This window comes from Scylla paramamosain, chromosome 30 (genome assembly GCF_035594125.1).
Source record: "Scylla paramamosain isolate STU-SP2022 chromosome 30, ASM3559412v1, whole genome shotgun sequence".
Lineage (NCBI taxonomy): Eukaryota > Metazoa > Arthropoda > Malacostraca > Decapoda > Portunidae > Scylla > Scylla paramamosain.
This window is the reverse complement of record NC_087180.1, coordinates 16,494,285-16,516,614: the sequence shown is the minus strand read 5'-3', so window position 1 is coordinate 16,516,614 and position 22,330 is coordinate 16,494,285. Positions and strand designations below refer to the sequence as shown.

Sequence of the window (22,330 nt, the reverse complement as noted above, 5' to 3'; positions counted from 1 at the left end):
CTTCCTTCCTCCCTCCTTCCTCCGTCCCTCTCTCCCTCCCTCTCCCTTACTTGCCCTTTTCCTTCCTCCTCCCATTTTTCACTCTCCCCTCACCACCTTTCTCATTTCCTCCCTTACCTCCTCCTTTCTCTCCTCCTCTTACTAACCAATTCTCCCTCCTCTTCCCTCCTTTCCCTCCACTCCTCCAGGGCCAATACTCCAGATCACCTTCCTCCCTCCTTCCCTCCCTTCCTCCTTTCCTCCACACACTCTGTCCCTCTCAATCAGAGATAAGTGGCCACCTATGTATGGCACGGCCTCCTTACCTCCTTCCTCCTCTTCCTCCTCCTCCTCCTCCTCCTCCTGGGTGATCTACTTACACCTCACTACAGTACTAATAGCTAAATGTTGCCTGTAGTTAAGTATAATACATTCAGCACTATCTGTATTCATATTAACTTTTATTGGTTTTCAAGTCGTGTTTTTAGAAAATTTGCGTCTTTTTCTTTGTTTTTTTTTTTTTTTTTTGCTTTTGTAGTCTGGTGTAGCTTGATGTTTTTATTGAGATGTGTTTTTTTTAAGTGTGTCTCTGTGTGTGTGTGTGTGTGTGTGTGTGTGTGTGTGTGTGTGTGTGTGTGTGTGTGTGTGTGTGTGTGTGTGTGTTTTCTTAGCTACACGCGGACACGCAACTTTCTCTCTTCCGCCTTCTGCTTCTTAAAAAGTTATCTGGGAGTAATTAGCGACTAAATCATTTTTACGAGACACAATATTTCACGGGCGAAGAAAAATGGTGTATGGAGGGAGGTATTTATGCACGAAAGGAGAAAATTTGGAAAAAAAAAATATATATATATATAAAGAAAATAGATGTGTCTTAATTTCTTCACATATTCGTAATAAATGTAAATGTGTATACCTCGCTCAGTGGTTATTTTTTTATACAGATATATTTATTTATTTATTTATTTATTTTTTTTTGCTCAAGGCCAGTACCCTTCTTACATGAAAAAAAATATAGTATCCATAATTTATTCACACTTATAGATGTACTTCATAAAACACGAGCAATCCTCACTTTTATAATACTACAAAACTTTATGAAGACACTTTACAACACTTCGTCACGCCACACACACTCGCTATAACCTGCACTTCGCTTTGCACCTCACACTTTTGCTGCACTTACACCTCACTTTACACTTTCATCACTCTTCCACGCCTCACTTTAAACCTTTAGCACACTTTTCAGCCTCATTTTATACACCTCCATCTTGCCGCCCTCCCTTCCCGCCTTAAAATGGCTGTGATTATCGAAAGCGACCCGTTAACGCCATAATTATCGGCCATTACCACCTGATTATGCATGAGATGAGGTCATTCTACCCTCGACCAATCGCCGCCGAGGAAATTGGTGACGTCACGAGTACAAGCCAATCAGAAGCGTCGACCGATGTTGAGGTGCGTGACGTCACGAGGATATAAGCCGATGAAAAATGGGTGGATCCAATTTGTCACGAAGCAAATAAGGTTATGGTTGTTTTGTTTATTTTTTCATGATAAAGATGATCGTTGTATTGATTGGGATGTAAAAAATGATGGGATATCCTGTTTCTTTTTCATATAGTCAGTCAGTCAGTCACTCACTCACTGAAGATGAATGAATGAAAAATCAGCGTATCTGGGAGAACATGAGGGGGACTTTGTGCGTGGCAGGAAGTGGGAGGAGAAAGCTCAGTACGCAGGTGTTAAAAGTTCAATTCAAAGTTTCATTTTTATACTCGACCTCACAGAAGCTCTTGCAAAATTTCTCACTGTTTGTTTTTCTATTTTCGTACTTTTTTTTTTTTTTTGAGGAAGCTGATTATTCTTCTTTTTTTTTTTTTTGAGGAAGCTGATTCTTCTTTTTACTAGCATGTAATTGTTTTTCGCTTCATTATGCATGCTTCATTCATCGTCACTGCTAATTGCTGTGTTTTCCTCTTCGTTCTTTCTTTATTCAGATACACTTCAGTTCATCATTGATTTTTATTCTCCTTCTTCTAAACTTTAATATTCGTGACTTTTTGTTCGATTTTACTTGCTACGGAGAGAGAGAGAGAGAGAGAGAGAGAGAGAGAGAGAGAGAGAGAGAGAGAGAGAGAGAGAGAGAGAGAGAGAGAATGAAAAAGAACACGATCGATGAAAATTGTAAATAACAAAGTATAACAAATTACATACAATTACACAAATAAAAGCTGAACCAGTAAAAGAGACAGAAATTGAAAACGAAGGAAGAAAAATATAGACGAACAAAACACTAAGCCATTAAAGCGAGAACTTCGCATCCGAAAGAAAGTGAGGATAATGAGATGTGTAAGGAAGGCAAAAACACTGAAAATAACTAAGGCGAAGGAAGAAGATGAGGAGGAGGAGGAGGAAGAGGAAGAGGAAGACGAGCAAGAAGAGGCGACAGACAAGCGGCATTTTAACGAATCGTCGCTTCGGCTTTCGTAATGTTATCTGTAACCGTAATTATCCGGACGACGGCTGCCTGCGACGACTTCTAACCGCATGGCACATCGTATCCAAAATTCATCGCTCACTTTACGAATATTCCCAAACATTCGTCCGTCTCCTTGGTGGCGTGAACTTGGGAACATACCTCTCCTCCTTCACCTTCTGCTCCTCCTCCCGTTACTGAAGAGACGAAGGGGAACCAGGTGAGAGGAACGAAGGATTGAAAATAGAAGAACTGTGCGTAAAACAAGGGGAAAAATGGGATGAACTAACGAAGGAGGACGTTCGGGGCTTTTAATGAGGTTCTCTTGAGCCTTGGGGGCCTAACCTTTTCCGCTAAAGGGCCTGTTTTTAGCAGCTCCTCGTCCCGGCCGCATGACAGTGTTAAATGGGGAGGCTTTTGTCCTACCAGCGACCAGCGGCGGCCGTGATGATGGCGATGACGAACAGGAAGAGGATTAACAAGAGGACAAGGAGGCGGGGGATTAAGAGGAAGGGATAGAGGAATGGGGGAGGAGGATAAATAAAAGGAAGGGGGAATAAAGGAGTCATGATATTGGGGAGGTGATGACAAAGTAGAAAGTATCAATTAATATTTATAGTGAGGCCCTAAACAAGATTCCCCGGACAGATAGAGGTATGATCAGGGATCCATTGTGGCCGGCGCGTTCTTAATACTGAATGATCTCGTGATGAATGTCTGGCCTTCGCTTACTCTCACTCCCTCGGTCGGATGAGAAAAATTGCGTCTCTTCTCTTGATTGAAATGAAAGGTTTGTATATACTTATTTACCGCATGAGAAGTTTAACCCTTTTTTTCCCTTTTTAACCGAATGGGGAAAAATCATCTTTGTTCTTTAACCCTTTCCCTGCTATTTGGCGCATCTCTCCTGTCAATAACAACTCCTAAAATCTTATACGGATTAGAAATTGTAAAATTATATACTTTTTTCATCAACCTCTTCCTTGTATGGGCTTATAAAGATTTCAGACATATTTCTTAGTGCGGCGAAGTGTTCCTTATAGCAGTGAAAGGGTTAAGGCGACTATAGAAAAGCGTACATTTAATTTCCTTATCGAGGTATTGTGTGTACTTTTTTAAAATTGTACAGGAAGATTTTCACTAATATTGTCTTAATCGAATAGGAGGAATCACTTTTTTACTTTTGACCGAATGAAAAATTGCATTTGTTTCCTCAAGTGAAATATAAGTTTTGTGTACATTTTCTCCACCGTATAGCAAGATTTCACTATTAATTCCTTGACCGAATGGGAATGTGTCTTTGTTCTCTCATCGGAATAAGAAAGTTTACGGTCACTCTCTTAACCGAAGTGGAAGATGCAGACTTTCTTAGGCGTACAGGGAGATTTCACTATTGCCTTCTGAGCCGAGTAGGGAGAGTGGGACTTATTTTGGAAACCGAATGGGAAAATCAATCTTTGCTTTCTAATCTCCGCTGGAAGGGATAAGTTTCCTCTCTTAAGGGAACTGGAGGGTTTGTGTTTATTTTCTTAACCGTATAGGAACATTTTATTATTACCTTTTTTTGATAAATAGGAGTGATACCTTTTTTGTAACCGAATGGGAAATTAATCTTTGTTCTCTTAACCGAATAGAAAGCCTCTCATTTCCTCTTTTAACCTAAACGGGAGATTTACATTAACCAAATAGAAAAGAGTTTTATAGACTCTCCTAATTAAACAGAAACATTTATATTGACTTTCTTAACCGTTTAACATTCATTCTCCTAATTAAATAGAAAGACTTGTATTGACTACTAATTTAACAAAGAATTACATTTACCTTCATAAACGGAATAAAAAAAAAAAAAATAAGCACACTCTCAATGAAATGAAGACCTAACAGACCCAGTACAAACATACACACATGCGCTCACCTGATCCGAACAGGTAGAATTACTGGTACAGCTCATAATCACCAAATTTAGTCCATTCGCTTTAACAAGAGGAATGATAACCGAATGAACCAATAAATAAACCCTAATTAGATATTTCAGTTCATTCCAGTTGATTTCAGGTCCTTTCAGTTGGTTTCAGTTCCTTTCAGTTGATTTCAGTTCATTTCGCCGCCAATTAAGCACCTGAATGAGTTGTGTCGGAGTTTGAGGCAGTGTAAGTGTACCGTTTTCTGTGTTGATGGAGGAGGAAGGGCGACAGGGCGACAGGGAGGCAGGGAGGCAGGGGCGGGCAGGGTGTGTGTCGCTGTGAATGGGTGCGGTGATGTGTGCTGTCACCGTTGGCTGTTTGGGGAGAATATTGATCGTCTTGCACTCTAAGCTGGAACACAAGATGGATCCTCCTGACGGGTAGGTAATTGTATTTTCTACCTTTTTTTTATTACATCATTCCTTCCTTCCTTCCTCCTCCTCCAGTGGGTGTGTGTGTGTGTGTTTGTGTCTGGCATCGTGACGTAGTCCAAGCTACCGTGAAAGAAATGGTGTACGTACATATCAACGACTTAGTGTGTCATTAACCACCCGTAATTATGGTATTTACCTGAATATATGTGCCAATTTATAAAGGTCTTAATTTCTTTTCGGATTGTTGCTACCGTCGTCCTTCGTTCGGATCGCTTCTGTTAATGTGGCCGGTGAGTGAATAATTACCGGGTTCTTCATTGGTGCCTGAGGGAGGATCTAAGCTTCCCGCATTACCTGTCTTGTGCTCTTGTCGCTGAAATTATCACATTGTTTTCGCTTCTTGCTTGCGTCTCATCGTAGTGTTTCCTTCTATAACTTAACGCGTCTCTTGTGTTTATGGCTCGGTGTCTCCTGTCTTCTGTCCGTGTTCTTGTCCTTGTGCATTACGAAGTGTTTGATGGATTGAGTGTCTGTGGTCCGTGATGCGCTTGTTTATGTGGAAAAGCCACCTATATAAATTATTCCCACCAAGATTCCTTCATGAAAATTTCTCTCATGATAATTCCTCTTATGTTGAAGTTCCCTAACCGAACCTAACCTTACGTAACCTAACTTATCTATCCTAATCCCTCAACTTAAGAAAACCAAGCCACGAAAATAAATAAATAAATAAATAAATGGAGGGAAATATTGAGTTTAATGTCCAAACGAAAAAAAAATAATCTGATGGGAACTTGGAAACAGTACAAATGCGGTCAAGTCTTCCCACCAATTGTTCTTTTTCTCACCGTCCTTTTCGTCACTGCCGCCACCGCCTCCGTCAGGTACCCATTGCCTTCCCAGCGCACTTTCCCACGTCACGGAACTTCCCCGTCAGCGCTCGCCACGCGTATTACAGCGCTTTTTATATCCAGTGCTGGCCGTCGTAAATTTAATAACTTCAATCACATCAACATTATTCGTTACGAGCGTAATTACTTTTATAGCCTGATTTATACATCGACTGGGTTCATAATTTTGGCGGTTTGCTCAGCACTGCAAGGCCCCTCGCCGCGCCGCCTCGGGGGCAGCGCGGGGGGCGGCCACGGGCGGGACCTCCGACCACTCTTTGGAAACAATCACCATAAAGAGGAAAACTTGAGACAAATAGCAGCTAGTGTTCGTTCACTTACACACACACACACACACACACACACACACACACACACACACACACACACACACACACAAAGAGAGAGAGAGAGAGAGAGAGAGAGAGAGAGAGAGAGAGAGAGAGAGAGAGAGAGAGAGAGAGAGAGAGAGAGAGAGAGAGATGGAGGTAATCACTCTCTCGACTTGAACAAATACTCTTTCTTCCACTCATAAGCCAGAAGAGTTATGTCCTGCACCCCTACCCTACCCTGCCCCATGCCCTCCCACACCCAACTCCACCTACCCCTACCTTCCGCAGCCCCCCACACCTGGCCCCCTCCCCTCCCCGCCTCAAGCACGGCCCGGCGGCGCTCAGGTGGTGCACGTGAAGGATTTGCTTCATTACGCACCATCCCTTACGAATAAGCTCGTTACCGTCTTGCTAATTGCTTCATATATAAGAACGGTGCCGCCGCCCCGCCTAATTGGGTTTCTGAAGGGGGGCAAGGGGCAAGGGGGCGCGCTGAAGGCCTCCTCTTGGGTTCTTGTAGATGGTCCTGCTTCCTTCTCCTCCTCCTCCCCCTCCGTGATCTGACAAAGGGCGCGTTTCGATGGAAGGTTTTCATTTTATTTGATCTGACGGAGGTTTTTCTGTTTTTAGTGAGTTGTAGTTTTTGTTTAACTTTTTTTTGCTTTTTCGTGTTTTGAGTTTTCGATAAGAGGCTTTTTTATTCTTCGGGTTTTTATTTTTAGTTATTTTCTCTATCGGGTCGTATTTTTTTAATGGCGTTTTGTGTGTGTGTGTGTGTGTGTGTGTGTGTGTGTGTGTGTGTGTGTGTGTGTGTGTGTTTATATAATTTTTCGTTCCAAGTTTAAACACTTCAATTTCTTATTTCTTGTTTATATGGTAACTTCTACAAACTCTCTCTCTCTCTCTCTCTCTCTCTCTCTCTCTCTCTCTCTCTCTCTCTCTCTCTCTCTCTCTCTCTCTCTCTCTCTCTCTCTCTCTCTCTCTCAGTAATAAACTAGTATGAAGCTTAATGTTGAACTGAAATGAAATAAAGTGCGAAACATATGCTGGTGGCGATGGCGGCTATAAAATATGGTGCATTTTCTCTCTCTCTCTCTCTCTCTCTCTCTCTCTCTCTCTCTCTCTCTCTCTCTCTCTCTCTCTCTCTCTCTCTCTCTCTCTCTCTCTCTCTCTCTCTCTCTCTCTCTCTCGCAACATCCCACAACAACAACAGCAACAACACGAACAATCATAATAATAGCTGTAATAATAACAAGTGATTGGAAGTTGTGTCTAGTTTATTTTCATTTTTTTTTCTTCTACTTTCAATTATTCTTTTTCGTGGTTTAATGCGGCGGGGAAACTTAATGTACGTTCAGAAAGCTTATGAATTTCACGCGTGGCCCAAATCAGAGTTAGAATTCTCCGTATTATTGCTTCTCTCCATTTTTATTCTCCTCCTCTTTTCATTCTTCATTCCTTTTGCGTTCTTGTTTATGCGTTAGTCTTCTTTCACACTTATTTTTGATAATATTGCTTTCTTTCTTCCGGTCTTGGTTCATTTTTGTTTTCCTTTGTTTGTTCATCATTTATATTTTTTTGGGTATGTTTTTTACTTTTTTTTTATTGATTTCTTTTTTTTTCGTTATTGTTGAAAGTATAAATGTTTTTACTTCGTCTTTTTTTCATATTTTTTTTGTCTGGTTTTCTTTTTTCTTTCTTTTTTCTTCCTTAATTTCTTTTCTCCATTCTTTCGTATTTATGGTTCTAACTTTCTATTCTCTCCTTCAGTTTGAAATTAGTCTTTTCCTCCTTTCTATATACATTTTCTCATTAATTTTTCTAAAGTATCAACAGAGTATTATTTTCTTTAAGCTTACATTAATCTCGCTCATTACTATTATAAGATTATTTTTTTCTCTTTCTTTTTTTGCTGCAGATAAATATTAAGAAAAATTTCGTTCTGTGCATGTATTTTGTATAAACCTCTTAAATAATTTTTCTCCTGTACCTTTCTCTCCTTCTTTCCTTTAGATTTTTCTTCGTCGGACTAGGCCATTACATTTTTTTCCAGGATATTTTCATTTTTATTCAGAATGTTTTATGAAATTATTAATTCCGTTGGTTAGTTTGCTATCACCTTGACTTTTTATTTTTATCATATGTATACTGGTTTTCTTCTCTGTTCTTTTTGTTCATCGTCATCATCACCATCCTCTTGTTGTTGTTATTTTTTATTATTATTATTATTATCATTATTATCAGCAGCAGCATCACTATCACTATCATCATCATTTTCATCAGCGAACTCACATAAACTCGAATCAAAATTCAACACAGTAATCAAAGTTGAAAGCAATGACGCCACACTTCAATTGCCTTAAGTCTCTTTTATTCACCTTCTATTCAAAGTGGACTCCTCTCTTTCACTCCCACTTGAACGAGGCAAAAATCTGAGCCTCATAATTTTCACATTTTTCTGTAGCAAGTATTTGTTTTTCCTCTGAGAAGAATGCGAGGAGGCGGGTTTGTTTACAGGACAGCGAAGAAAGGAATGACGCTCAAGGAGGATTTGCTAATAAAGCTTCATTGCAAGGAATTTCTTCACCATTGTTATTGTTGTTTTTAAGATCTATTTCTTCTTTATTCTTTGCTTTAATTCCGATTGTATTTTTTTTCGTCGAAGGGTATTTTCCTCCATCGTTTTTTTGTAGATCAAGCATATCATTCTTTTTTTCGTTCTAACTTCGATTACAAAATTTCTTTTACCTTCGTTTCAAAGTTCTAGAAGCTCCGATAAAATTTTCTTCCTAAGTAATCCTCCACTAATGTTCTCAGACGTAATTACTCTTTCCTTCCCTTCTAAGCATCAATACATCTTACTAGAACTTCTAAGCAATGTATTTTCCGTATAATATTTAGATGCTTTGCCTTATTCATCCGCTCTTTCTTCTTTTTTTAGTTCTTGTATCGTGTCTAGGCTTAATTTTTCTCATTCCTTCTTTTTTCTGTTCATTTCTCATCATTTTATCCTTCTCTGTCTTTATTCTCACTGTGCCGCGCATTTAGTTACCTCCGTTACGCTCCTGAAATTAACTCTTTCACTGTCCTCAGCAACAATTCACACCATTAAAAACAACGTATGTAATATTCATAAGCATCTACAAGAAAGAAAGCGATAAAAAGAATAGATTTTACAGCATCCAGGCAGTATAATGTTAGGAGGTGGCTGTAGGACAAGAATAAAGGTCCCAGTAAGGATAATTACGAAAGAGAGAATGCCAAAGGGTTAAAGTGAGAGCCTCCCCCTGAAGAAGACTCGGTGTTACTTAACGCCGCATATTTGTGGGACCGAAACGTGAATCCAATTATTTTACGTAACCAAATTATCTCGCGTTGCGTTGGTATCTTTTTTTTTCTTTTTTTTCGTTTGCATCATGTGGCCCTGCTTCTCTCCTCCTCCTCCTCCTCCTCCTCCTCCTCCTCCTCCTCCTCTTCCATCCTTTATTAACTTTCCTTTCCGCCCTTCTTTTCGCTTTCATTTTATATAATATTACTTTTTTTTTTCATCATCCTTTTATCGTTAGAAAATTTCTGTGAACCTTTTCAGCTTTTCTTTTTCTTTTGTACACTTTTCCTCGTTTATAAATAGCTCTAAAAGTTCCTCATTTCGCTATTTCACTTCCTCCACCTCCTCCACCTCCTCCTCCTCCTCTGCCACCGTAAGCGAAATGGCTCTATTAAATTCCGCCGCAAAAAGCCGTAATACAGCAGTACGTAAAAGGCGACAACATAACCCTGAAATAACGCGACTCCGGAGCACAAACGGGACCGTGAGAGGAAAACGTACTCCTGATTACCTACCTACCTCTCTCTCTCTCTCTCTCTCTCTCTCTCTCTCTCTCTCTCTCTCTCTCTCTCTCTCTCTCTCTCTCTCTCTCTCTCTCTCTCTCTCTCTCTAGGATTTACTAATATGTGCAGTGTAAACGGGAAGGGCTAGAGAGAGAGAGAGAGAGAGAGAGAGAGAGAGAGAGAGAGAGAGAGAGAGACAGACAGACAGACAGACAGACAGACAGACAGACAGACAGACAGACAGACAGACAGACAGACAGACAGACAGACAGACAGACAGACAGACAGACAGACAGACAGACAGACAGACAGACAGACAGACAAAAGAAGAAGAAAAACAAACACACACACACACACACACACACACACACACAGCGCATTAGACTACGCGTACAGTGCAGGAACAATAACAATACGAGAAGGGGTAAGGGTGGGGCTAAGGAGGAAGAGGAGGAGGGGGCGCGTCTCCCTTCGCGGCCAGATGGGGCTCTCGGCCGCCCATTGTTTGGGGAAAAAAATGTTGCGTCAAATTTCGCGGTTGCGGCTGACCTCTGACCCGCGCCTCATTTACAAACGAAGCCCTGCACACTGTTTTCTGTTTCTTTTTGTACGCACTCGTCCTCACCGCTATTCATGCGCACACATACGCACATACGCACATGCATATCTATAAGAGAAATGTACGCGCGCTGGGGTGTTAATCGAGTTACTGAAATGTGTGTGTGTGTGTGTGTGTGTGTGTGTGTGTGTGTGTGTGTGTGTGTGTGTGTGTGTGTGTGTGTGTGTGTGTGTCCCGCTGTCCCGGGAAGGAAGAAGACCAGACAACCACCCACCTGCGGAAGGTCTGTCGGAGTAGCGGGTGCAGTACACCCAGGCGGGCCACAGGGTTCCTCCCACGGTGCTTTCGCGTTCCTTTACCACCATGCCGGTGGGGGCGGGCGCGGCGCCCCCGGGTTCCTGACGGGGTCCTTGGGGTCTCTGGCCGTCACCCGCGACAAGTCCACGGGCTGCTCGCTCGTCTCCAGGCTGTCGCCGAGCCGCCGCCCGAAGTCCGGCTTGAGGATATTGTCGATGGAGAACTTGAGGGCGCGGTGCAGCGGGGCGTTGTTGGCCTGGTGGGCGGCGGGCGGGGTGCGGGGCGGACCGGGGCTCATGGCGGGGTCCGGCGGCTCCACCTTGGGCCCCGCCGCCCCCTTGTCCCCCGCGCCGCCGTCGCCGCTGTCGTCCACGTCGATCATGGAGTCGTCGGTGTCGTGGCGCGGAGTCACCATCGGGGAGTTGCTCCCGACGGAGATGTCGTCGTCGGTGGGCTGCGAGGGCTCCATGCTGGCCATCGGCTCGCACATGGGGCCGTTGCGGTTCTCCCGCTAATTACACTCACTGCGGTAATTACCGTCTCGTTAGCAGCCGCTGGAGGCCACCGGGAGCAGCTCAGCCCCGGGGCCGGGCAGCAGCCATGGGCGGCCGCCACCTGCTGGGGACTTGCCGCCGTCGGCACACGATGCTGGTCCGGCGGGAACGCAACACTTTCCAGGTGTGTCGGAGCCGAGTCGCACCTAGCAATTAGTAGCACCTGCGGGCGGAATACATGATGGTGGCGGCGTGAGTGAGGGCCAGCGGTGCCACTAGCGGAGGGCAGCACGCGGCGCCATCGTCCCCGGGGAGTTGTTATCACCGCCACTAACACATCCTCAACGCCGGCGATCACACTACAAATTACCCGGCCCACCCACCAATCACTGATGACGTCACTGCGCAGCGCAGCCCCGCCTCCAGGCACCCACCACGTGACAGCCGCCAATCGTTAATCGACCTTTGATAATGGGCGGGACCGGGGCGGAGGGTCGACCAACCAGGGGCGGCGACCTTCCAGGCCCCGCCCACCGCCAGATAGTGTTTCCCGGTGGCCGCCGCGAGATTACAGTGGGGCAGATGATGGCGGCTGAGCTACGCACACACCACTGTCACCTTCATAATGGCCATAATTGGTCTCTATTTTCACCACCATACTCATAAATCGAGGGTGTCGCTGCTAACAAGAGCACTGAGGACCTCAGCGGCCCGCCCCTCCCTCCCGCAGCCCCCGCCACCAGATGTGTCGCTGCAGGGGCGGGAGGGAGAGGCGAGACGCGAGGAAGGTGAGGAAAACTCCTACTTGACTACAGACACGGCGCTGTTGATCTTGCTCCGAGGACTCTATCGAAGGACCATCCCAGCCTCCCTCCTGCTCCTCCCGCACAGCTCCTCCTTCCCTCCGCCCCGCTCCTCTTTCATCACCCTTGCCAGGCACCGTCTCTTCTCTTTTACTGTCTGTCTGTATGTCTGTCTGTCTGTCTGTCTGTCTGTCTGTCTGTCTCTCTCTCTCTCTCTCTCTCTCTCTCTCTCTCTCTCTCTCTCTCTCTCTCTCTCTCTCTCTCTCTCTCTCTCTCTCTCTCTCTCTCTCTCTCTCTCTCTCTCTCTCTCTTTCTTTATTATGAAACTTTCTTTTCTTCTCTTCCAGAACTCAGGCTATTCGTCTCCTCTCCTGTCCTTCCACCACCACCACCACCACCACCACCACCACCTTCCCTGTACAAAATCGCAGCCGTCACCCGCAGGACACGTTAACGGGGCCGTGTCTGGGTTAACCGAGCTGTCACCACCTCAACCAGAAACTGTCTAAGCGGGAGTCGTAAATCAGCGGAATAGCATCGCCAGGTACTTAAGTTAGCGCCATTGATTCCATCGCCGCCGCTTCCTTCACGTTCGGCGGCCACGGGTGGAGGAAAATGTTAGAGTAGGACTTGTGTGATGATTGGCAGACGTGTTTCTTTTGTACAGTCGCGGTGAAAACTTGAGCACACTTCTATTCATTTATCTTATGCTCTTTGCGTTTTTTTTTTTCTCTTCAATTTAAAGTCATGTAATCTGATGCAGTCTCCTTGTAACAACTGGCATCTTAGTATTTGTGTTTTCTTTAGTCTTAAGTCCTATAATCTACTACAGTCTCCTTAGAAAACCTCATAGGTGATAGATATTGTGTTTTCCTTCAGTTTTAAGTTCACTAATCTGCCTTATTCACTCTTATTTAACTCTTGATAACTGATATATTCCTGGCAGGTCAGAAGACTTAACATAATGAAAAAACACTAAAATACCTATGAAATAAGTATGGGATCTTCCTCAACTCATCACCGTGACTGCATAGTGTTTAATTCTACGGGAAATGAAAGTTTGCATATCTATCTTAACTCTACGGGTCCCGCGCGCCCGTTTTCGTTAGCTGGTGTTTGTATTTACCTTTGTTCCAGAGATGAACACTCTCACTTTACCGCCACGTCCCGCTAATCACCTGTTAGGATTAAGTAAAGATACGGAGGTGATTTAGAAAGTAAGAGTAAATATATTTGACTACGATGTTAACTGTTGAAGGTCTTTTTTTTTTCAACCCTTTTTTTTTCCCAAAAATTGTAAGCTGCGAAGAGATCCATTATAATGCTTCGTATAAGTTTATTTGGGCGATTACACGTTGCAGTTTAATTCTTCCTTGTCTGGGGATTATAAGGCACGGAGGCATTAAATCATTTGAGGAAAAACGATTATCTGTCAAACGCCGTATTTTATTTTCATTGATAATTCACTTAAGCAAGAGTGGCCATTCATTCCGCATCTTATATCTGTGTTTTGAGCACATTATTTACCCGGCTTGTCGAACGCACGTTTAAAAATTCATCATATTATGACCGAAAAAACAAGTCTTGGAACCTGTTCACTTCAATTTACACGGAGATAAACAGACATTATCACACACACACACACACACACACACACACACACACACACACACACACACACACACACACACACACCAAAAGAGTGATAAATAAAAGTTGATGTCATTCGATAAGGGAAACCTGTAGAAGTTTGACGTTTAGCCCAATTATAATCTTGTCAAGCACTTGATTCTCACCTTCAGAAAAAGTTGTTGAGAAGGAAGAAAAACAACGGAGGTTCATTCCTTTTAAAAGTAATGGAAACAGGACAAAGATGGTTTATTTAAAGCGGCCTGAACAAGTCAAGTTTATAGAATGAAGAGGAAAAAGTCATAAGGAGAACAGATAGATAGATAGTATAGATAGATAGAAGGACAAACATAAATAGACAAATGCAGAGATAAAGATAAATAGGTAGATAGACAGAGGAGCTTAAGAACATAAAATAAAATAAGACAATCTATAAGAAAACCATCAGGCCTACATGTGGTGAACTCTTTATAAAATACTTACCTACTCGTATATCATCCCTGTCCATAAATTTACCTATAATCTTCTTTTAAAGCCACCCATTGACTCATCACTAGCAACCTGAACGAGTCTATTCCAGTTCTCTACCACTCTATTAGAAAATCAATTATCTTTCGCCGTATTTAGAAGCAGTTCATATACTGGTAGAGAAAGTACAAGGTATACGCGGTTTAAAACTCCATTACAATGAACACAAGAGGATTAGCAGTGGATCTCAAAGCATCAAGAAAGGCAGGATAAAATTTAGTGATTAAAATACAATCTTTTTTTTTTCTCATAACATTTTCTATTATGTTTCGTTTCTGTCAATATCTCTAATTATTTGTTGCGCTTTCTCTCTCTCTCTCTCTCTCTCTCTCTCTCTCTCTCTCTCTCTCTCTCTCTCTCTCTCTCTCTCTCTCTCTCTCTCTCTCTCTCTCTCTCTCTCTCTCTCTCTCTCTCTCTCGTTTATCATTTATGCTCTCCCCCTCCACTCCATCCTTCTCTCCCTTCATCTCTCCCTTCCTCTCCCTTCCTCCTTCCATCAGTGTTCGTTTCCTCACATGAGAAGAGAAAGAGAAGAGAAGAAAATAAGCAACGAAGGGAAGGATAGATAAAGAGTAGGAGAAGGAAGAGAAGGAGAAGGAGAAAGAGGGAGAATAACTGAGGCAAGGGAGAATAGATTTAAATTGGGAATAGCGATATATCACAAATAAACGAATAGGAATCACAAACACACACACAAACACACACACACACACACACACACACACACACACACACACACACACACACACACACACACACACACACACACACGCAGTCTTTCTTATATTTTAATAATTTTTTTTTTGCTTCGGTGGTCAGATCTTGGCATTACTTTTGAAGCGTTTGGACCAAAATCTTTCCTTTGAGTGAGGTTTCCTGTCTTTTCCTACTTCCCTTCTTCAAATTCCCTTCTACCTTCAGTACCGGAACTTGCATAATTGAAACTAAGACTGGTTCCTTCGTGCTTCAACATCAGGGAAATAAAAAGGACGATTTCGTTGTTGTTAAGTGATTTTGTATCGTTATTTACTCAATGCCACACGCTGCTTGTATGAAGACTGGTATTGTGCTTAAATTTATATTATCGTACATTAAGATCAGAGAAACAAGCATAGACTGATACGAAGAGATAAAGAAGTAGGTTAACATAAAAAAAAATGGAAAATGAATGAAAAATGAATGAAAAAAATATGAAGGAAGATGGAAAAGAAGGGAAAGGCTAGAGAAACGCAAAGAATACGTAGGGAAATAGAAAAGACGGACTTAATCGAACAATTAAAACATGGATAGATAAAACAAACTTCAATTTACGAAATAGACGGACAAAATAAAAGGAACTAATAAAACTAAGACGAAATATACAGGAACATAAAATGAGAAAACTTAAAATGAAGACAATAAAGGTAGAAATTTAGATAAATAAAAGACACAAAGACGAAATGGCCAGAAAAAAAAAGTAAAGAAATAAGGAAAAAAAAGACGAAAAGTAGACGAAAAATAGAACAAAAGAAAGACAGTAAAACAACAACAACAACAACAACAACAAGTATGACAGAAAGAAAAGAGGTAAACAAAATTAGCTACCACACACTCACCCACCAATCCCACCCACCCACCCACTCCCAACTCATCCACTCTCCCACCCAACCACTTCCCCAACCACCCACCCACCGGCGCAGCTCAGAGCACATCCCCTTAGCAGGCCATGCATCAAAAATCTCTGCAATGAAGATTAATCCCTGTCTGTTGTGAACACTAATGGCGACACCACCACCACCACCACTGCCACCACCAAGCTTGCCTCCCTCTCACTCCCCCATTGTGACTTGCTCGCTCACCTTCACCACCACCACCATCACTACCGCCACCACCATAAGCTAACTTTCACCTACACTCACCATCACATTTTTTTTTTTTCATGGGTGTCAGGGAGGGAGAGAGGAAAGGCCGCTGTTTGTTGTTGTTGTTTTTGTTGTTGTTGTTGTTGTTGTTGTTGTTGTTGTTGTTGTTCCTGTTCCTGTAATTGTTCCTATGTTTTTCTTCTTTCTTCTTTTCTCAGTATTATTATTATTGTTATTATTGTTTTATTATTATTGTTGTCGTTGTTGTTGTTATTATTACTATTATTATTATTATTATTATTATTATTATTATTATTATTATTATTATTATTATTATTATTATTATTATCATCATTATATTATTATCATTAATTATCATCATCACCACCACCGCCACCACCGCCACCACCTCAACAACAACAACAACAACAACGACAGCAACCAGAACTATCACATACAAACACACCGGGTTGTCGATCACAGACGCTGGTGTGTGTTGGGGACATTAACAACCTACCTTATATAGAGTAAACACGCATCATGTTTCGTAATCATAGAACCAACAACAAAGAACCTCACAGTAGCAGCAGCAGAAGTCGCAGTAGCAGTAGTAGCAGTAGTAGTAGCAGTGGAAGGAGTAGTAGTAGTAATATCTCAAGTAATTTTCTTTCCCCCCTTCACACACACACACACACACACACACACACACACACACACACACGCTGGTGGTGGTGGTGAGGGAACAGGATGATAAGTCACGCTCCGTCTGTTGACTCTCCCCCCTCCCCGACCCTCCAAAGGGGAAAGGGGAGGAGGGGGAGGATATTAGGGTGAGGGGAGGGAGGCAGAGAGAGAGAGAGAGAGAGAGAGAGAGAGAGAGAGAGAGAGAGAGAGAGAGAGAGAGAGAGAGAGAAGGGTGTGAGGTGGTGATATTGTTTCATTCAAAGTATAAAATGTGTGTGTGTGTGTGTGTGTGTGTGTGTGTGTGTGTGTGTGTACGTACGCGTCCTCTCTCCGTTGTATTTTGATGTCGTAACTAAACATTTTATGAATCAGATAAGAAACGAGTGGCTTCCAGGCTCAAGGACTTGCCTGGTAAACACATCGCTTAGTACTGCACCGGATTCGAATCCCAGTGAAAAAAAAAAAAAAAAAAAAAAAAACAAGGCAAAACGCAAATTAGAAATAAATACGAATTAAAACAGAATAACACTTCTTAGATATGAAATAATTGATAAATATGGCACTACAAAAAAAATATCTAAAAAAAAATTAAACAAAGTAAGAACATGTTAAATATTATCAATTAACCTGTACAAGGGAGAACATGAGAAGAAAACTGCCTTACCCTACAATCCACTAGGTTATAAAGACGTTCAAACAAAGAGTGTCCTTGGTAATATATTCCCTATACAAATTAAAGTGAATAATGTGTAGCGAACGTACCATTATTCAGTAAGGGTGCTAATTTAGTCGTTATGAATGGGATTAATCACCCTTATTGAACATTTATTAAAGAGCAAGGCAGGAAAGAGAGTGAAACAGATAATTAAAGGTTGAAAAAATAATCTGGAGAGGAAATGAGACAACTGAGAGAGAGAGAGAGAGAGAGAGAGAGAGAGAGAGAGAGAGAGAGAGAGAGAGAGAGAGAGAGAGAATTAATGGATATAGTACGTAGAATACACAAAAAGGAAACAAAAAATATCTAGAATGAAAGAAAGATGACACACAAAAAAAATAACGCAGCCAGAGAGAGAGAGAGAGAGAGAGAGAGAGAGAGAGAGACTAGGTTGGGATGTATTGCAACTCATGAATGCCTAGACAAGTGGGCATAGGCTGGGGATGAAAGGCATGAGGTGAACAGACGGTTAATGCAATATTATGTGGAAGGCTTTACGTGACTCCCACACTAAGGGCTTGAGAGAAGGGCCGTCTTGTCGCGTGGCCTTTGAGAACACCGTGAAAGTGTTTCCTTTTAAAAGAAAACGGTGGAGTTTGTGAATAGATAAGACGTAGAAAAGTGAGTACCTCAGGGGTGTTTCCTTTTTCCACTCCTTTTATAGTATTTAAGTAAGGAGTGCCTCAAGACCATAGATCTATCCTTTCTCCGCCTTTGTTTATATCATAGGTGTAGTTATGGACGAGAGTCGATTAACATTTACACTCGATATAAATGTGTTTACTCCCTCATAAAACTTGAAGATTGATAAGTTGTCAGCAGATCCACAGCAAAACTCTCAGCAACTACAACACTCTTCTAAATGATTTGTAGAGATGCTTTGTTCTACTTTATTTTTCCCACACATAGTAGATTTTTCATTACACATCCTCGATACAGAGCAACATGTCCCCTTCCCATCTCTTCTTCCCATAATCCTTTGCAATAAAGACGAAATCAATACGAATGATAAATATATAAATTAATTGATATGGTACAGAGTGTAAAATAAGAACAGGTTTAAATTCCTCGTCTGAATTGAGCGACCCAGTGCTGTGCGATATCATTGAGCTGGATTCATAACTTGCACTGGTTTTTCCCATGACTCGTGTGGCGGGAGGCAAGACACTATGGTTCTTGTGCAGTTCCCCCTTGAATTTTGATTTTCTTTTACGGAGACTTGTCTAGTTTTCTGTAAGTTTTTAAGGATAACTATAATAAAATTATTCTCATTTATTGTAGTAGAAAGATTGCGGTTGTCTATTTCATCGTTATTTTCTCTTTCTCCCTGTTTTTCGGGGGTGATATCCTCTGAAAATATTAATTTAGGATGCTGATAATTTATAACGCCACTACGACGAGGTCATGTGAGGAGAAATACCTAATATTCAAAGCGTAACACATACAAAGAATAGGAAGACGCATATTAGGGTTGTGATAAAGTCTTACCCAACCATCCTAGAAACTGCAAAGAGCCAGGATCGAACTTGCAACCTTTAAGCCTCGATCTGAGCACAGTATAGTGCACCCGACATACGCAGCGACCAATACACTACGAGGACTGACCGAAGCAACGCAAATGGTTGGCAATCTCACTCGTGGATGTTAAGAGCTTCGAGTCTCAACATTCGCGAGGGTCAGAAGCATGTCTTTCCTCACTGTTGTCCTCAATGATAAATATTTATTTCGTAAATCCCAAAAATGAATGACCCAACAGATTCTGACACAGGCTGGAGCATTTGTATCGTGGTGATGTTAATATTCCTGGCAGCCTTCTACCTCTTTGTCTGGAAACGCGTAAGGCTTCATGAATACAAGTGTAAAAAACGCCTAGAGCAGCATCGTGAACAGATGGCGGAACAGGCGGAGAAAACGGAGAAGATATACATCTACCTCGCACCGGAGGCTGAGGAGGCTGCCTTGCCCTCCTCACACACCACTTAGCTGCATCTACGCGTGTCCTTCCAGCATTCACCCTCAGCCATTACTGTGAGAAGGTCGACTGCAGAACAACCTCGTCCTTGATGAAGCACCACGCAACGAGGCGGCTTACACTCCGTCAGCTGGCCTTGGAAACGAAGGCGGTGGTGGAGGTAGTAGAGGCGGTGACGGTGGAGTTGTCCGGCAGTGTTTCCTTCCCTTGCACATTCCTGATGGTGCCCAAGCACAGCCAAATTGACTCCCCAAGGGCTGGAATCTTCCAGGACAGCACCACACTCCGCACCAGACAAGCCACCCAAGGCATCTCACTTTGCTCCTCTGTGTTCTTCTTCTTCAGTCCTGTGCTCAAGTGGATGCCCCGTGTGAGCCCAGATGCCCGCTACGAGGTGGACCACGCATGCCTTTGGAACCCCCTGGAAGAGGAGAAACCACAAATACATCTGGACACGGGAGGACGGTTCTTCTACGCCTTCTCCAAGTATCCAGCGGTTTTTTTAGTTGCGGCGAAAGGCGTGGAACTCTTCGGAGGAAAGATGGAAATTTCTCCCACCACTTCCTTTGGTATCGTCCAGAGAACAGAGCCGATTTCCTGGCACAATTGTGTCCTGAACTTTGTCAGCCAGTACCTGTATTAACTTGAAGTGGTGGTTTGTATCGCATGCAGCTTACGAGGACATCCACACATTTATAGATACCTGATAATGTGTTTGGCTACTATAACTTCGTGATATCACTGATTTTTTTTTAATACTTAAAGGCTCAGTCTATTTTAACCTTTCTCCTCCCTTTCGCTCTCTCATGGGAATACCACACCTACCTTCCCTACATTCCTGCCTGTCCTTAGGGAAAACACCTGCATCGCCTTCCTGTTGTCCTCCCTGGTCATTGGCCAAAATAACGACCTCTACCATTGGTTCCTTCACTCCATTTCCAGCCACCTCATTGGTCATTTCTTTCATCTCAGATTCTGAACTCTGATCATCTTCATCTCGCATAAATAGAGCCGTAGGCGTAGCTAGTGAGTCAGTCTGTTTAGAGTGTCAGTTCATGTCAGTCGAGAGTTCACATCAATCGTCAGAGAGAGATAATCAAGTATCATCATGTCTGTCATCAATTGTTCCTCGGTATCACGCCTGCACATCCTGTCCATCATTAAATCAAGAGCTCATAAATTGTGTCTTTTACTCGCACAATCTACCATAGTCCAACCCACTACCAGCAATATCCACGCTACCAACAATATCCAGCTACTACCAGCTCCCCTGGAGTAATCAACACCATACCAAGAATCTCATCTGATACAGTGATGGCGACAATCTAACCAAGACAGTAGTGGCAACAGAGTGGCAAGTACATCATCGTAACAGAGGCGGCAAGAATCCCTAAAGGAAACATTGCAACGACGGCAACGAAGAAGAAGAAGATCCGCATGACAATTGAAGGCAGGAAACTGTGGTGACAATGGGGAGTTTGATAAACTAGTGAGTGTCACCAGGCGGCAGCACCAGATATGTCCCCTTCTCACACATAGGAGCAATATCAAATATACCTACAGTGTCATTCTATATACATAAAGATGCAATGAGCTTACATTACATACTTTTCTGCATAATTCCTTCTAAGTAATAACACAGGTAAAATCGAACTGTATTCATGAACAAAAGTACTTGAAATTGGTTTCATAGTGAATTGGCATTTAAATTTGTTTGGTCATCTCGAGATTTCCAAAAGTACACCATTGACTGGAAGCATATTAATGTAGACGACAGTAAAGATGTCTGTGCCACTTAAAGCTCCAAGTTACATAGTAGTATATGAAAACGACAACTTTAATTGAATATAGGAAACTCTAGTGTCCTGGCGAGAGTAATGCTGTATATTTAACAAAAAAAAAAAATAAATAAATATCTGACTGCCCCACCTTAGTTGAAATTAACAAACACGTAGTGTGTCCATGCCACAACTCCATGAACCTGTGACTTCCTGTATTCCTCTCCTCTTAAGACAGAACAGTCCTGAGAGGTATTTTGGTGTTCGATTACTTTGCCATGTCGCTCGCTTCCTGAAAAAGATGGTAAAATCCTCACGAAAATAACTATATCCATATATCACGATGTTACTGAGTATATTATACTACATAGTACAGTCTTATGCTTTTTTTCTTTTCCATTGGCCTAATCAGTAGATTTTAGATTTATAATATGCTGCATTCAAAATATTGATAACAGTATTACTAATTAATCACGAATAATATTTTTGTTTTGACCTACTTCTCTCAAAATTATCCATTCAAAATATTTAAAAGACGATGCAGAATTTTGAAAGTATCGTAATGATCAATGTTCTGTGCATTTGTATGGACAGAGGCTTTACAATATCAGTATTTTAGCTCATGTCACTAAGAGAAATGCAGTAGCGATGGCATCTGGCGGATTAGTTCCGGGAACTCCCCATTTGGAAAATAAAGCAAAGAAGATAGGTGATAAGCAAGAACGACAGACGTGGCAGCGACAACCAGTGTTGACTGTTTACCGGCGTCCTTCCATTGACTGGAAAAAATGTAAATCACATCTTAGCTTACGCTGCGCATAAGGATCAAGTTTTCCACAAGGTGATGACTTGTCATTCTTTGGAGTCCTGGCCGACAGGCACCAATTAACTTCCACGCCCAACCATCAGCATAAGGAGAGGCTCCTCAAGGTTGGAGGAAACACGTAATGTCTGGTAATGTAAGTTTCCCGTAGGGCCTAATTGCAGTCAGGAGAGCAACTCTGCAAGGTCAAAATTTCCGTTTTAGAGTAAACGGCTTACCCTTGTTTACGAACAAAAGGAAAACACTTGTCATTACGCTGATCACGTGCAGAAGGGGGATCAGAAGAGGAGGAGAAGGAAGAAACTTCAATTCATCCCTGCAGTGCTGGCCAGCAAGGTGAGTTGTATCTACATATATA

The 22,330-nt window shown here is 42.3% G+C and overlaps 1 protein-coding gene and 1 long non-coding RNA gene across 2 annotated transcripts in view; one reads left to right on the top strand and one right to left on the bottom strand.

Moving 5' to 3' along the window:
• LOC135115925 (homeobox protein engrailed-1-B-like) overlaps positions 1-12,062 on the bottom strand; it is an 83,580-nt gene extending 71,518 nt beyond the window's left edge. The window contains 2 exon segments of the mRNA XM_064033060.1: positions 10,683-10,790; positions 10,793-12,062. Coding sequence (XP_063889130.1) covers positions 10,683-10,790; positions 10,793-11,195 — 511 coding nt within the window. The 5' untranslated portion in view covers positions 11,196-12,062.
• LOC135115930 (uncharacterized) overlaps positions 1-22,330 on the top strand; it is a 112,157-nt gene that overhangs the window by 84,453 nt on the left and 5,374 nt on the right. The window contains exon 3 of the long non-coding RNA XR_010276107.1: positions 12,350-12,546. This is a non-coding gene — a long non-coding RNA (uncharacterized LOC135115930). The remainder of the gene's footprint in view (positions 1-12,349; positions 12,547-22,330) is intronic.